Source organism: Canis lupus, chromosome 33 (genome assembly GCF_048164855.1).
Source record: "Canis lupus baileyi chromosome 33, mCanLup2.hap1, whole genome shotgun sequence".
In the NCBI taxonomy this organism is placed as follows: domain Eukaryota; kingdom Metazoa; phylum Chordata; class Mammalia; order Carnivora; family Canidae; genus Canis; species Canis lupus.
Genome location: NC_132870.1, coordinates 6,894,019 through 6,908,007, shown reverse-complemented (window position 1 = coordinate 6,908,007; position 13,989 = coordinate 6,894,019). Strand labels below are relative to the sequence as shown.

Sequence of the window (13,989 nt, the reverse complement as noted above, 5' to 3'; positions counted from 1 at the left end):
GGTATATAATTGTTAGAAACTGAAACTAGTGAAAATTTTAAATTTCTCAACTCATTGTTAGGGAAATAATGTAGCAGTAAGGTAAAACACAATTTTGAGATGTTCTCTCAATCACCTTGAGAAAAAACACTGAATTGGAAAACCTGTATTTAAGCTTCAATTACCTTTTATCAGCCACATGGTATAGATACATTTCTCAATCTTTGAGCCCCCTCACAGGGTTGTTAAGAGTGTACAAGGCAGCAAATCCATTCAAAACCTTTTGTAAACGGTAAAGTACTACCTGGAATTTGTGCTTTCCTAGGAAACACTTCCACTTTCAGGACTTTCATTTTATTGTTCCAGAAAGATGATGCTACTTGATCAAGAGGAAATTATTTTTCTCATAAGGGTGAGGCAAATCCATCTCTTTTCACAGAGTTCTTTTCTTAACTAATGGCACATGTTAATGAGGCATCTTTTCCAGAGTCGGGGTGTAGTCTCTAACTATGGTAAAGGACAGTAAAAAGGTGGCTAGTCCACCAAGTTATATCATATAGCCTGATCCTCAGATGCAGTTTCCCACCTGGCATGCCTGCTGACCACAGCCATCAATCCCCTTAGTCCATGGAATGGCCTGGGCCACCTGGAGCCCTTGAAGTACAGTCCCAAATAGCTTTGTTAGTTTGCCCCAAAGTATTAAATATTTCCTATGTGTAAAACATTAAAGGGTTGGGATAATAGTGTAGTCTAACCAGCATGACTAATTTGAATTCTGAACAAAATTATATTGGTAATAAGAATTGACGCTACTTTTAAAGCATTCACCTTGAGCCATATATATATGTTTAAAGTTTATTTAAGTAATTTCGACACCCAACGTAGGTGGGTGGCTCAAATTCACAATCCGAAATCAAGAGCTGCCCACTCTTCCAACTGAGCTAGCCAGGCACCCAGGTGTGTGTTTTGAAAACTTAGTTTTAGTCTTACAAAAGTTCTGCACAAAAGGTTTTTATCCTTTCAAAAAGATGAAACCAAGACCAGAGCTAAGCATAGCTACCACTAAATAGTACTTGAAATTGGAATTCATGTCTCCCTATTCTAAAGCCACCTCTGGCAAAAGAAAAGTCCCAAACCAATCATCATCTCATGTATAGAATAATGAATTCGGTAAATCAATACAGAATCCATTTTCTCTCTCCCATTGACTATGCCTTTTTTACACTGCTGGCAGAAATGTATCTTTGGCTCCCTGCATATATTTTCCAGAAAACTGGCTAACAAAATCCTTTCTACGGTGGTAATCTCTGAGGAGAGAGAGAAAGAATTGAGGGGTAACACTTGAACTATATCTGTAACTTAATTCTCTTTTAAGGGGAAAAAGAAAAAAACTGAAACAAAGCAAAATGTTAGCATCTGCTTAATTCTTCTGATGGGTACATAGGTGTTTGTTATGTATTATTTTTTGCCTGCTAGTATGCTTGAAATGTTTCATAATTAAAAGTCTAAAAATAGAATCCATTACAATTCAGGTAAAAACGCTTCCAAATTATCATACATATAGTTCTTTGGTTATGAAATAAATTGTTCCATTTCTTTACACCAACAAAAAGAGAATGACTCAAAGTGCCACTTTACTTGCCAGTCCCACTTAATATTCAACCATTTATGTGTACCAGTATTCTCATAACAACAGTTTCCACACCTTTAGTCATTTCGACTCATGCGTTTCAGCCACAGCCCCTTGCCTGTGTCCTTGCAATGTAACTCTTGTAATCGGACTTGGAATGCTGGGGGAGGCTTCTGAAGAGATAATACTGGAACAAGAACTGAACAGGAATTTGCCATGCAGAGAGTGGCCACTCCAAGCAGATACAGTAACACAAAGATATAAAATAACTACTTGGATCTTACTGGTTCATAAAGCATTAAAAAATAAGTTAATTTGGAGGCTGGAGAGGGTTAAAGGAGAGCGTAGAGGTAGCTGGTACTTGGTACAGATGGGCTGGAGGGATAGCTAGAGGCCAGATGATAATAGATCTTGTATGCTGTAGTATGTTTAGGATCCATCCCTCCGGTCAGTGGCCTCCAGAGGAATATGCACTCATCTACTGAGATTTGAAGAAATTAGATTTTTATAATTTTTTTGCCATCCTTTAATTTTTGTGTTCCATAGTATATATTAGTACGTCGCTTCATGTATGTAACTTATAAATCGCCGTGCATATATCAGGGACATGTACTCAAATTTCTTTGTGGAGAGGGTTCTGTCATCAGTAAGTTTGAAGATGATGTCTTTGGGCAATGTTAAGTTGACAAATGTTGACAAATACTACCTTGTGCTAGGACTAACACCATAGTATTCTAACTCATCTTCTTCTCATTTCTCCTACCTTCTTTACAACTTCCTAGGTATAGGAAGACAAAGATGATTCCCTCCCATTCATACATAAGGACATGTGTTTCATTCAGCACAGAAATATAGAGGGAATGTAATTCCAGTTTTGGAAGAGAGGTATAGGAGGAAAGGCTTTGCAGAGGAGCTTGGACTGTATTTCATGCATTGAAAAGCCCGGATTAAAATCCTTCCTTTAGGGATCCCTGGGTGGCTCAGCGGTTGAGCGCCTCCCTTCCGCTCAGAATGTAGTTCGGGATCGAGTCCCACACGGGGCTCCCTGTGAGGAGCCTGCTTCTCCCTCTATGTCTCTGCCTCTCTGTGTATCTCACGAATAAATAAATAAATCTTAAAAAAACAAATCCTTCCTTCAGGGAACCAGCATAAAATTTGCATTTTTAGAAAAATCATTTCCAGGAATCAGGACAATGGAATGAATGGGGAATCAATCAGACTGAAAGACTCACAGCAGACTCTTGTAATAATTGCATCACCTTCCTTTCTTAAAATTAAGCAGGTCTTATTTTGGTCCTCAATAAGTAAAATAAATAAAAGCAGTATAAGAACTCCTCCTCATTTAAGAATCTAAGAAGGCACAGGAAAAGGAAAAGCAGGGTAGCAAAAAAATTGAAAAAAAAATTAGAGAAAAAGGAAATAAGCTGGGACAGAGTGTCAATAAAGCCAATGGAGGTTAAAGTTTCATGGGGTAGTCGATACAACTAAAAGTTAAAGACGTCAAGAGAAGGGTTTAGAAGTGCTCGCTTAGATTTGGCAGGATTACCGGTGACCCTTTGTTAGTGCATTAGAGCAGTAGTGACAGATATCTGGCAACAATAAGTTGAAAAGTCAATAGGACTTAGGTAAATAGGTTATGTTCCTGTTTTGAGGAGCCTGGCTAGAGGGAAGAAGCCGTAGGCTAGCGCAGAGGAGTACAGAAGCTCGAGTTTGTGTGTCTGTTTAGAAATGAAAGTAATGTGAGCGTGCTCACTGTCTTAGGCAAGTAATCAGTAGCTGGAGCAGTTTATTAAAATAAAGAGAAGAGGAACAGGGATGCCTGGGTGGCTCAGAGGTTGAGCGTCTGCTTTGGGCTGAGGGTGAGATCCCGGGGTCTGGGGATTGAGTCCCACCCACCTCGGGCTCCCTGCGATGAATCTGCCTTCTCCCTCTGCCTGTGTCTCTGCCTCTCTGTGTGCGTGTGTGTGTCTCTCTCTCAAGAACAAATAAGTTATTTTTTTAAAAAAAGAGAACAGGAACATATTAGTTGGGGGAGGGAATCCCAAAGGAGAAAAAGATACAATCACAACAGCTTAAGTGGAGGAGGAATCAACTCTATTTAAAAAAAAAAAAAAAACAATGACTACAAAAGGCCTACCACACCTAGTAGAAACTCCTTAACCTTTTCTTTGTAAATGTCTTTAAACTATTTTCCACTCCTCTATCAGGTATCTCTGTGCTTCCCACGCCTTTACGTTTTCCCATGCTGTTCCTATTGAGTGCTATCTTCCTCCTGCTCCCGAAAAAGCTCAGGGTCCACTTCAAATACCACCTGCCCCATAAAACTCTTTTTGATTTTCCCATAAAAGTCCCTTGGCAATGGTTTTAACTCTCTTCATCTCCTATCACTTTAGTAGACTACCTTTTTCAAGTACATTTTTGTGAGAACGTCTTACCCGCTTTCTTACTTCCCACCGCGCCTTGAACTTTGATTTGAATGACATATATACGTATTACGAACACACACGGACACCACAGAAGTACTACGCAGACGTGGGTTCAAATGAGACTGGTCTGAAAATCGGTCCCACACTTAAGCCAAATGAGAACTTCCCTGCCACGACGAGATCCAGCCAGAACGGGACCCGCCTCCTAGAGCTCAGCCACTACTACTGAATAACCTGCAATGACGGGCGTTCTGGTGAAAACTCATCTACGCTCACGCTCACGCTCACGAGCAAGCCGCACAGTCTGAGGGAACCGAACACCTTCCGCAGCTCTCCCCCAAATGCCCTCCCTTCCCGTCTCCTCACGTTAAATGAGAAGACGACCGAAAGGAAGGAAGCACGACTCGCTTTCGAATAACCCTCGCTAAAAGCCACCAGGCAACCGGCAGGCAACGAGAAAGAATCAGCCACTTAGACGCAAACCCTACGCGGGAAGAGCAAGAAACACCCGAACTCTCCAACTTCCCACGTTCCTTTCCCCCACGCTACGCACGTCACGTCACGTCACGTCAACGGCGCGACGCGCGCCCGGCCCCGCCCCACCCCGGCCTACTGCCCGCCTGGCTGCGCCGGGAGTTAGCCGGAGGCTGCTCTCACGCACTGGTGAAAGGAGAGGCCGCGCTCCCGGCTCAGCACGGTGTCCCGGGTGCTGCAGCCCACTGCCGAGCAACTTCGGGTCATCTTCTTGCTACGTGGGGCTCCACTGTGGGTATCCCTGCGACAGCATTAATCGCGACAAGTTTAGCTCCGCCCGTGGACTCGGCGGCTACGACCTTTATTTGTCGGAAAAGGCGGGTTCTTAAGGCGCAAGACTCCTACCCTCCCTCTTCGTGGGCGCTGCGCTTGACGCCGTAGCCAATCACGGGCCACGTCGCGTCGCCGCAGCCAATCGGAAAATCGTGGGGCTCGAAGACGAGCGCTTGACGGCTCCTCCCTCTGGGTTCGAGGGTGGTGAGTGGGGTTTAGTCGCTGATGGGCTCCTTTTCCTCCCGTTTCAACCCCGTCTGGCTACATCCGATGCCATCGGGATTCTCGTGAGGCCGAACTTGAGGACGCAAAGCGGAGAGGCGGCAGCGACGTTGAGGCGAAGCCAGCGGCACGCGCTTAGGTCTCCGGTGCGAATTCTGAAAGTGACGACGATATGGCTGGAGGAAGAGTTGGGACGGAGAGGGTTAATAAACGCGGTGCCGTAGGAATAGTGAAGACAAAATCGGGCCTCAAAACAAATTATCTGCTGAGAGGCCTATCAACTCCTTGCATTTTATTTGGTAGCTCCCTGATGTGGAGATAACATAGGGGCTGTTGGTATCGTTGGCCTGAGGTAAGCCACCCCGGAGGAGCTTGAATGAGAGACTAGGCTACGTCGACGTTTAGTTCAACGAACCCTCTTCTACAAGGGAGGGAATTTGTCACTATGCGGGGGAATTAAGAAGGAAGTAAGGTAAGGTCCCTGGGGCTGTTGGCGGCAGCACTGGGAGGAGCAGGAGGGGAGAGACAATGAAATGATTTTGGTTGGGGTGTGGGGCATCATGGAAAACTTCAAGGAGTGACAGGGCCGTAGAACGATGTCTTGTGTATATTTACGGCATGAGCTACCGATTTTAGTGGAAGAGACAAATTGGGGCCAACGTAGGGCGTAGTTTCTATTTCGTGTCTTTCAAGAGATGCTTAACATATTAAGTGGCTGCTTTCTCTTCCACTTGGTTGGAGTCCATTAAGGAAACAACAGTTTGTACTTTTCGTTCAACTTTTTCATTTCCTTCTCCCAACAGGCAAGAACGATCGCAGCATTTCCAAGACATTGCTTCTTTTTTTTTTTCCCTTTTTGTTCCTTTATCCAAATTCCAGCCAAAGGTATTACTTATTCACATCTACTTTTCCATTATAATATGATCCTATCTTGTTTGAACGAAATTAACAGCCTTTGTGTATGTAGTTTTCTGGAAGTCACATGGCCTAAGGATAGTACTGAATTTGACGGAAAATTGATCCGTACTTCATTTTTTTTTCTTCGCACTTCATTTTTTTTTTTTTATTTATTTATGATAGTCACAGAGAGAGAGAGAGAGAGAGAGGCAGAGACACAAGCAGGCTCCATGCACCGGGAGCCCGACGTGGGATTCGATCCCGGGTCTCCAGGATCACGCCCTGGGCCAAAGGCAGGCGCCAAACCGCTGCGCCACCCAGGGATCCCAACACTTCATTTTTTTAATTGCGAAAAGATGTTCCACTGTATGGATATACTGCCATGATTTTATTTATCCATTCATCAATGGAACATTTGGGTTGTCTCCGTTCTGGGGGAATGTTTATGCCATAAACAATAATGCACAAGTTTGTGTGTGGACATATGTTTTCATTTCTTTTGAGTATATACCTCAGGGTAGATTGCTGGATCATATACTTAATTATGTTTAAACTCTTGAGGAAATGACATACTTTTTCCAAAGTGGCTGGACCATTTTACATTCTCACTAGCAGTGGATGAGGGTTCCCTTTTCTTCATGTTCCTGAGAGTGTGAGGTGGTACTTCATTGTGGTGTTGCCTGATTTTTAAGGACTTAGGGTTTGTAGGGAACCTGCTAGAGGATGTTCTTTGAGTGTAGAGACAGTGTTTAAGGTGAATTTGTCTTTTCAGTCTGTGGCACACCAATAGATAACATGTTTCTACTCTAATGTCATATGTATTCCTGAAAGATAATTTATATTTAGAAAAATTGTGCATCTGAAAAAAGCAGTGCTCGTAGGAAGAAAAAAGTTAGCATTGACTATTCAAAATCTATGCAGTTTGATAATCTCTAAAAGAGTGACAAGTACCTGGGGAAGAACTCCTACGCCTTCCTCCGACCCCTTTAAATGTTAAATTCAGTGGAGACTGCTGTAAGGTATATTATATTAGAACAGGGTTGGTGGATGCTAGATGTTATAGATATCGAAGTGGAGCTCTGAGCTAATGGGCTGCTAAATGGTATAACCTGTTCAGGGTGGGTGGGTGCAGCTAGGGAGGGAGCCCCAGGTGCAGGCTCTCATTTTTCTTTGTCTTTTTTTAGATTTTTTTTTTAATTTATTCATTTATGAGAGACACAGAGAGAGAGAGAGGCAGAGACACAGGCAGAGAGAGAAGCAGGCTCCATGCAGGGAGCCCGATGTGGGACTTGATCCCGGGACTCCAGGATCACGCCCTGGGCCAAAGACAGGCACCCCAACCACTGAGCTACCCAGGGGTCCCATCATTTTTCATTTTCTTATGTTAGAGTTGAAAGTACCCCTGTTGCTAATTCGGTATCACTGTTAGGAGGAATAGAAGTCTTTTCTGCTTAATTGGATTCCAGATACTGTGGCTATCTAGGAAAGATGAAACTGTGGCTCTCACATTATTCTGAAGGCATTCTTGTAATTATTAATTACAAGCAAGTTACTGAAAATTGCTCTGCTGCAAAAACAGATTTACTTTAATGGTGTAGACTGATTAAATGAAAAACTTTATGGGAGCCACAAGGGGTCACCGCCCTAGGTATTCTTAGTATACTTCTGGATAAGGAAATATGCAATCCTTCATAAGTGCACCTTTTTTTTTGAGTTGTATTTATGTATCTTTATATTTGTTTATAACTTTTACATTTTTGTTGCTCTTTTTTACTGTTTTACTGGGTGACTTTGAGGTTCTCAATTTGATCATTTGATTATCTTTGCTTCCTCCAATAACTTCATATCCAGTGATTAAACCTTTTCACTGCTGTTCACATAATGAACCGTTGTGATTATTGAATATATAAATGAGGATATGTAAGCTGTGTTAAAGAAGGCATTGGCAATTGTGCAACCTAATTTAAAAGAAAATATCTCTTTTCAGGAATTACATTCTTGGAGATGTTGGGAAAAGATTCCTCAGCCTTGGAAGATAATTACTCCAAATATACAGGGGAGGTAGTATATCTTTCTGTTTTAAATGTATTAAGTATCTTGGAACAATAGTAGTGAGTTAGAAATGGAGTATTGTCCAACTAAAGATTTATGAAGGCTTTGGTGAAATCTACTTCCTGTTAGGGAATCTCATTAATTCAGTAGCTTGGGAAGAAAAGTAACAGCTAATGGTTATTAAACCATTACAGATCAAGCTTTGTATTAAGCATTTTATATACAGTATAGTTTTTATAAACAATGTTTACTTCTCAAAACAACCCTATGAAAGTAAGTAAACTTTTTTTTTTAATTTGAGAAAGAGCATGGTGGGGGACACTGAGGGAGAAGCAAACTCCCTGCTGAGCAGGGAGCCTGACTCATGGCTCCATCTCAGGACCCTGAGATCATGACCTGAGCTGACGGCAGACACTTAAGCAACTGAGCTACCCTGCACCTCAAAAGCAAATAGACTTTTTGCTTTCTAGGACTGGTGTCTTCCTTGTTAAACACTTACCCTTCTGTCAGATTCTTAGCTAGTTCTGCTGGAACCCTTGTTGCCCTCATATGTTAAGATGTATTTCTAGTAATTGACTTACATTCTTTTTCATCCTTTTTCAGTTCAGAAAGCCATGTGGTTTTGAAATTATTGGTGACCAGCTGTAAAAAAACTGTTCTGAATCTAATCCTTTCCTCAAAATTAAAGATCTTGGGCAGCCCTAGTGGCGCAGCGGTTTAGCGCCGCCTGCAGCCCAGGGTGTGATCCTGGAGACCCGGGATCCAGTCCCACATTGGGCTCCCTGCATGGAGCTTGCTTCTCTGCCTGTGTCTCTGCCTTTTGCTCTCGCTCTATGTCTCTCATGAATAAATAAAATAAAATCTTTAAAAAATTAAAAAAATTAAAGATCTTTTTAGATAATTCGTAAGTTGTACATTTTACTTTATTTTTTAAGATTTATTTTTATTTATTTATTTATTTATCTATTTATTTATTTATTTATTTTTAAGATTTTATTTATTTATTCATGACAGAGAGAGAGAGAGAGCCAGAGACACACAGGCAGAGGGAGAAGCAGGCTCCATGCAGGGATCCCGACACGGGACTCAATCCCAGATCTCCAGAATCACACCCCGGACTGAAGGTGGCGCTAAACCGCTGGGCCACCAGAGCTGCCCAAGATTTATTATTTATTCTAGAGAGATCGCAAGAGCAAAGCAGGGGCAGACTGCACTGAGCAGGGAGCCCAACTCCGGGCTCATTCAGTCCCAGGTTTCTGAGATTATGATCTGAGTGAAAATGAAGAGTCAGCCAGGCATCCTTGCATTTTACTTTTTGAATGTGGATTGTGGCTCTCTGTATTATTTACTGTTATGTAAAAATTATCCCAAACTTAGTTTGCAACAATAAAGACTTATCTTAGAGTGGGAGGAGGGCAAAGCAGAGAGGCATCAGTTTCCAGACTGACTTAATAAGCCTCAATTCCTTGATGGTTGTTGGCTAAAGACTTCAGTTCTGGGACGCCTGGATGGCTCAGTGGTTGAGGATTTGCCTTTAGCTCAGGTTGTGATCCCGCATTCCTAGAATCAAGTTCCGCATCAGGCTCCCCAGAGGGAGCCTGCTTCTCCCTTTGTGTCTCTTATGAATAAATAAAATCTTTGAGTAAATAGATAAAGACTTAGGTTGTTCACCATGTGAACATAGGCTGCCTGAGTATCCCCACAACATGACAACTGGCTTTGCCCAGAGGGAATGATCCAAAAGAGATATGCCAAGACAGCATGTAAGTAGGCACATAAAAGGATGTAAATACCAAAGGTGGGGATTGTTAGGGATCATCCTAAAGATTGACTACTACACTTTTTTTTTTAACCACTTCAATTTATTGAATCGATCCTCTCCTCTGGTCAGATAATTAGGAGTGTATGTATCCAAGTAAATGCTCTCTTTTCTAAGGTGTATAGTTGCGTGCCTGTGCATATATAGATTCCATAAGTGATGCTACATTTCTTTTGGAAATTTTCTAGGGAGTATGTAAGACTCATTTTATAGCTAGAGAATACTCTACCTTGATTATATATATTTTTTCTTGTACCCATTTCCCCTCTCCCAATTACTCCTAGGTGGAAGTGGTTAGACAAGCTGGAAGCAGATTATAGATAAAAATTGAGAATTTTGCTTAGGGTGCAGACTGACGTGGAATGGTTGAAATTTCTGTTTCTGGGCAGCCCCGGTGGCTCAGAGGTTTAGCGCTGCCTTCAGCTCGGGGCATGATCCTGGAGACCTGGGATCGAGCCCCACGTCGGGCTCCCTGCATGGGGCCTGCTTCTCCCTCTGCCTGTGTCTCAGCCTCTCTCTGTGTCTCTCATGAATAAATTAATAAAATCTTTAAAAAAATAAAATAAAAATTCTGTTTCCAGTTTTTCAAGGAATGTAGTCCAGTTACTTAAAGGCACAGAAATATTTGACATAGGATGGAATAAAGGTATAAATATGCAGTAGCAGCTTTAAAGCAATTTGTCCTTTTCCTCGAAAGCTTGATATTTATCCAATATGGTAAGTAGTCTTTTTCTTTCTTTTTTTATAAGTAGACTCCACACCCAGTGTGGAGACAAACACAGAGCTTGAACTCACGACCCTGAGATCAACGCCTGAGCTAAGAAGAGTCAGATACTTAACCCACTGAGCCATCCAGGCAGGTACCCCATACTTTTTCTTTCTGTTGATCCCCTCCCCCCATGGTCTTCTGTCTCTCTTAATGAATAAAATATAGACTTTGCTAAGCAATCAGAATGCCCCTAATTGGCAGGATTCTAATTAGTGCCTGAGATTTGTAATTTTTTGAGCTGCCTTTTCCCTTTATCCCTGCTTAAAAGTTATTTCTTAGGAGTGACAGCTGTGCCCCTTTTCCTTTAAAGTTTAATTGCTTCTGATTATTAGAAACCTTGACTATTAACAAGCATTACATATAAAACAAGATATACTCAGTTTTGGAATGTATTTAAGTTATGATTACCCTTTCCATGTCAAACTTTTTTTTTTTTTTTTAAGATTTTATTTATGTATTCATGAGAGAGACCAGAGAGGCGGAGAGACATAGGCAGAGAGAGAAGCAGGCTCCTCGCAGGTAGCCTGATGCAGGACTTGATCCTGTATCCCAGGATCATGCCCTGAGCCGAAGGCAGACACTCAACCACTGAGCCATCCAGGCGTCCCTCCATGTCAAACTTAACGTTGAGAAGACATTTCTAAATTAGTGTAAGGTAATCTTATACAAAGTAGATAGATAATGCACTTGAAATTATCTTTGGTATGAGTTTTTTCCCAATCACAGTAAAATTAGGGAATTTATGATAATTAAAATTTAAAGAAATGTGCATTATGTGTTCTATAGAAAGGGCTAAACCGTGAAAACCTTATGATTACAGCTTAAGTTGAAAATAGGAAAAAAAATACAAATGTCCAATGATTAAACTTTTTCCACTGCTGTTCACATCATGATTTGTTGTGATTAATGTATGTGGATGAGGACATAATGGAAAAAGAAAATCATAGTGGGAGAAGAAAAGCACAGATGTAGTTTTTGTATGTTGATTTAATAATGTTTTTCCTTTTAGAAATGAAATTGAAGGGCGGTTTTCTTAACATCACGTGTCAGATTTGATAAACAGTGAACATTTTTATAGAAAGGTAAGAGGTTAATTTGATGAACAGAAAATCAGATCTTAGCAAACAGTTGATATTTGAGCATAATGTGAATATCGTACTCAATTTTTTTTTCCTTATGCTTTCAGCTTTCAAAGATGATATAATTTTCTAAATCAATAGATTTGATTCAGGGTAGGCAATTGGTAGCTGGGGTCAGGACTTGTAACCTTGATGGTCATCTTTTCTCAAAAATAATGATGTAATTCAGCCCCTGAAATAGATAGGGGCTATTAGAATATATGAAACTAGATATCATATATTCCAGGGTTTAAGTTTGCTTAACTTTTGGATGTTCTATAAATGACTCTTTAATATGCCAGTGAACATCCATCCTATAACTTAAGCTTTATTCAAGAATAGTAGATACGTACATAGGTAGTCAAAAGCTGGGAATCTCAAATCTAATACCACATTAATCTGTCACTAATTAGGCATGTTGTCTTGGGGTGTTACAAATTTGAGGAATATTAAATAGAAAAATTTTTACAACTACTCAATGTTGATTTAAATTCATTATTTCATAAATTTCTACCAACATAAAATTGATAAAAACTTTTTTTATAGGCCTTAATGAAAATATTTACAAATAAGTGCATTCAAAAACAAAATTAAAAAATTAATGGGATGGATGCTACTGTTACACAGAAGTAAACATAGTGCTGGCTCGTATGGAATAAGTTATATACACATACAGCCTTGTGCCTTGTGAGAATTGTAAAGTTTTATAATCTGGACAATATTAGATTTGTCCAGGACTTTACTCTTTTGCAGAACTCAAGATTATTGAAATGAGGAAAGGGGGCCTAAACTCTGAAAAGGATATCTTTGGACTGTCTGCAAATCCTAATATGAAGAATTTTGTATTACATTGTCTTCAAACATTTTTCCAGCTCCAATGAGTAATTCAGTTTTTGTTTTTTATCTATGGCTAGCTTTGGTTAGTAGTTAGATTGGATTAAAAGTTGGCTGTTCCGTGAACTAATACAAGTTCTTCTTTTTAAATACAGGTAGTCCTTACTTTGCACTGTTTCCAGTTACTTGAAGATCAGTTTTCACAGTTGAGTTAAATAACACCAATCCCTCTACAACATGATTGAAATTTCAGTTACCGCGATAGTAACCAGATTGTTGCATAAGTTTTGCAGATAGCTCTTTATTCCACAAAAGATTATGCATATAAAAGATGGTCAGTAAACACTTATGTCGCTTCTTTCAAAGTCTCTTGGTGGTTGATCACTGAACATCTAATAGTTCACACGCAGAGTAAAGCATGTAGTTATGTTGCCTACTTGTTTCCCAGTGATAAACCCATGTGACAGAATTGGTCAACAAAGATGACTGGGCAGCAAAGAAAAAGTTTTAACACCAGAAATGAAATTGGATGTCATTAGAAGATTTGAAAATGGTGACAGCATAGTGAAGACAAGATAAGACCTGGGCTTACATGAAGCTATAAAATGAACCATCTTTTTAAAGTTCGATGAAGCAAGAACTTTTAGGTAAAATGCTTTAAGATTTTTTAGTTTAAATTACACTAGGAACAGAAAGGCATGTATGGTTGAAATGGAATGTTTACTTCTCCTTTGGATTGAGGACTGTAAAAATAAATCCCAGTCAGTTTGGCTAGTATTCAGGCCAAAGTGTTGAGGTTAGTTGCTGCACTGAAGGAAAATGGTAACTACAAGTAGACTGAAAAAGAACATCTTATTGCCTTCTAATAATAAAGGCTGGTTTCATTGTTTACAAAGTCAGCATGAATTGATTAATGTTCTGCTATCTGGTGAAGCTGCAAGCTCAGAGAAGCATCTGTGAAATTTGCACCCATATTCCAAGAATCACAGGTAGTCTTTGCTTTGCACAGTAGTGCAAGACTACTATGTAAAAACTTCACAAGGTTTGGCTGGAATGCAGTTGGAGTTCTAGAAGATACAGATGACCATGGGAATGTTGACACTGCTGCCAATCAAGAAGTAGTTCTACATATACAGCCAGAAGAATTTAGTGAAGGCGAACATTGTTATAAATGACGAAAGCAGTTGTGTGTTGTAAAGGATCAATATGTTTCAGAGGAAGTGATGGCAGGTGAAAAACCACATTAAAGGAACACTCCTATTTGATGACATTGAATGCATAAATTTTAGAGGCAAATCCAAACTCAGTTGAAAGGAGTATGACAATTTGCCAAGGTGTAGAAAAGATGCTTGCTCCATATTGTAAGTTATATGAGAAGGCAAGCAATATTAAAACTATTCTTGAGACTTTAATAAATAAAATGCTATAATTTTCAA

The 13,989-nt window shown here is 40.3% G+C and overlaps 1 protein-coding gene and 1 long non-coding RNA gene across 7 annotated transcripts in view; one reads left to right on the top strand and one right to left on the bottom strand.

The window, feature by feature from the left end:
• THAP9 (THAP domain containing 9) overlaps positions 1 to 4,916 on the bottom strand; it is a 20,811-nt gene extending 15,895 nt beyond the window's left edge. Inside the window, exon 1 of one of the 3 annotated variants that reach the window (XM_072810166.1) lies at positions 4,697 to 4,916. In XM_072810166.1, coding sequence (XP_072666267.1) covers positions 4,697 to 4,776 — 80 coding nt within the window. In that variant the 5' untranslated portion in view covers positions 4,777 to 4,916. Of the gene's footprint in view, positions 1 to 283; positions 1,661 to 4,696 lie in introns of those variants that run through there. The other 2 variants (XM_072810167.1, XM_072810168.1) reach the window with 2 other exon arrangements.
• Positions 4,616 to 13,989, top strand: LOC140623681 (uncharacterized). Of its 4 annotated transcripts, none has more exons than XR_012023234.1 (7): positions 4,616 to 5,536; positions 5,868 to 5,949; positions 7,949 to 8,022; positions 10,585 to 10,692; positions 11,611 to 11,683; positions 12,473 to 12,600; positions 12,709 to 13,989. It is a non-coding gene; the product is annotated as an uncharacterized lncRNA (long non-coding RNA). The 4 variants fall into 4 exon arrangements; XR_012023235.1 differs by having other exon boundaries at positions 12,445 to 12,600; XR_012023233.1 differs by lacking the exon at positions 12,473 to 12,600 and having other exon boundaries at positions 4,617 to 5,536; positions 10,585 to 10,688.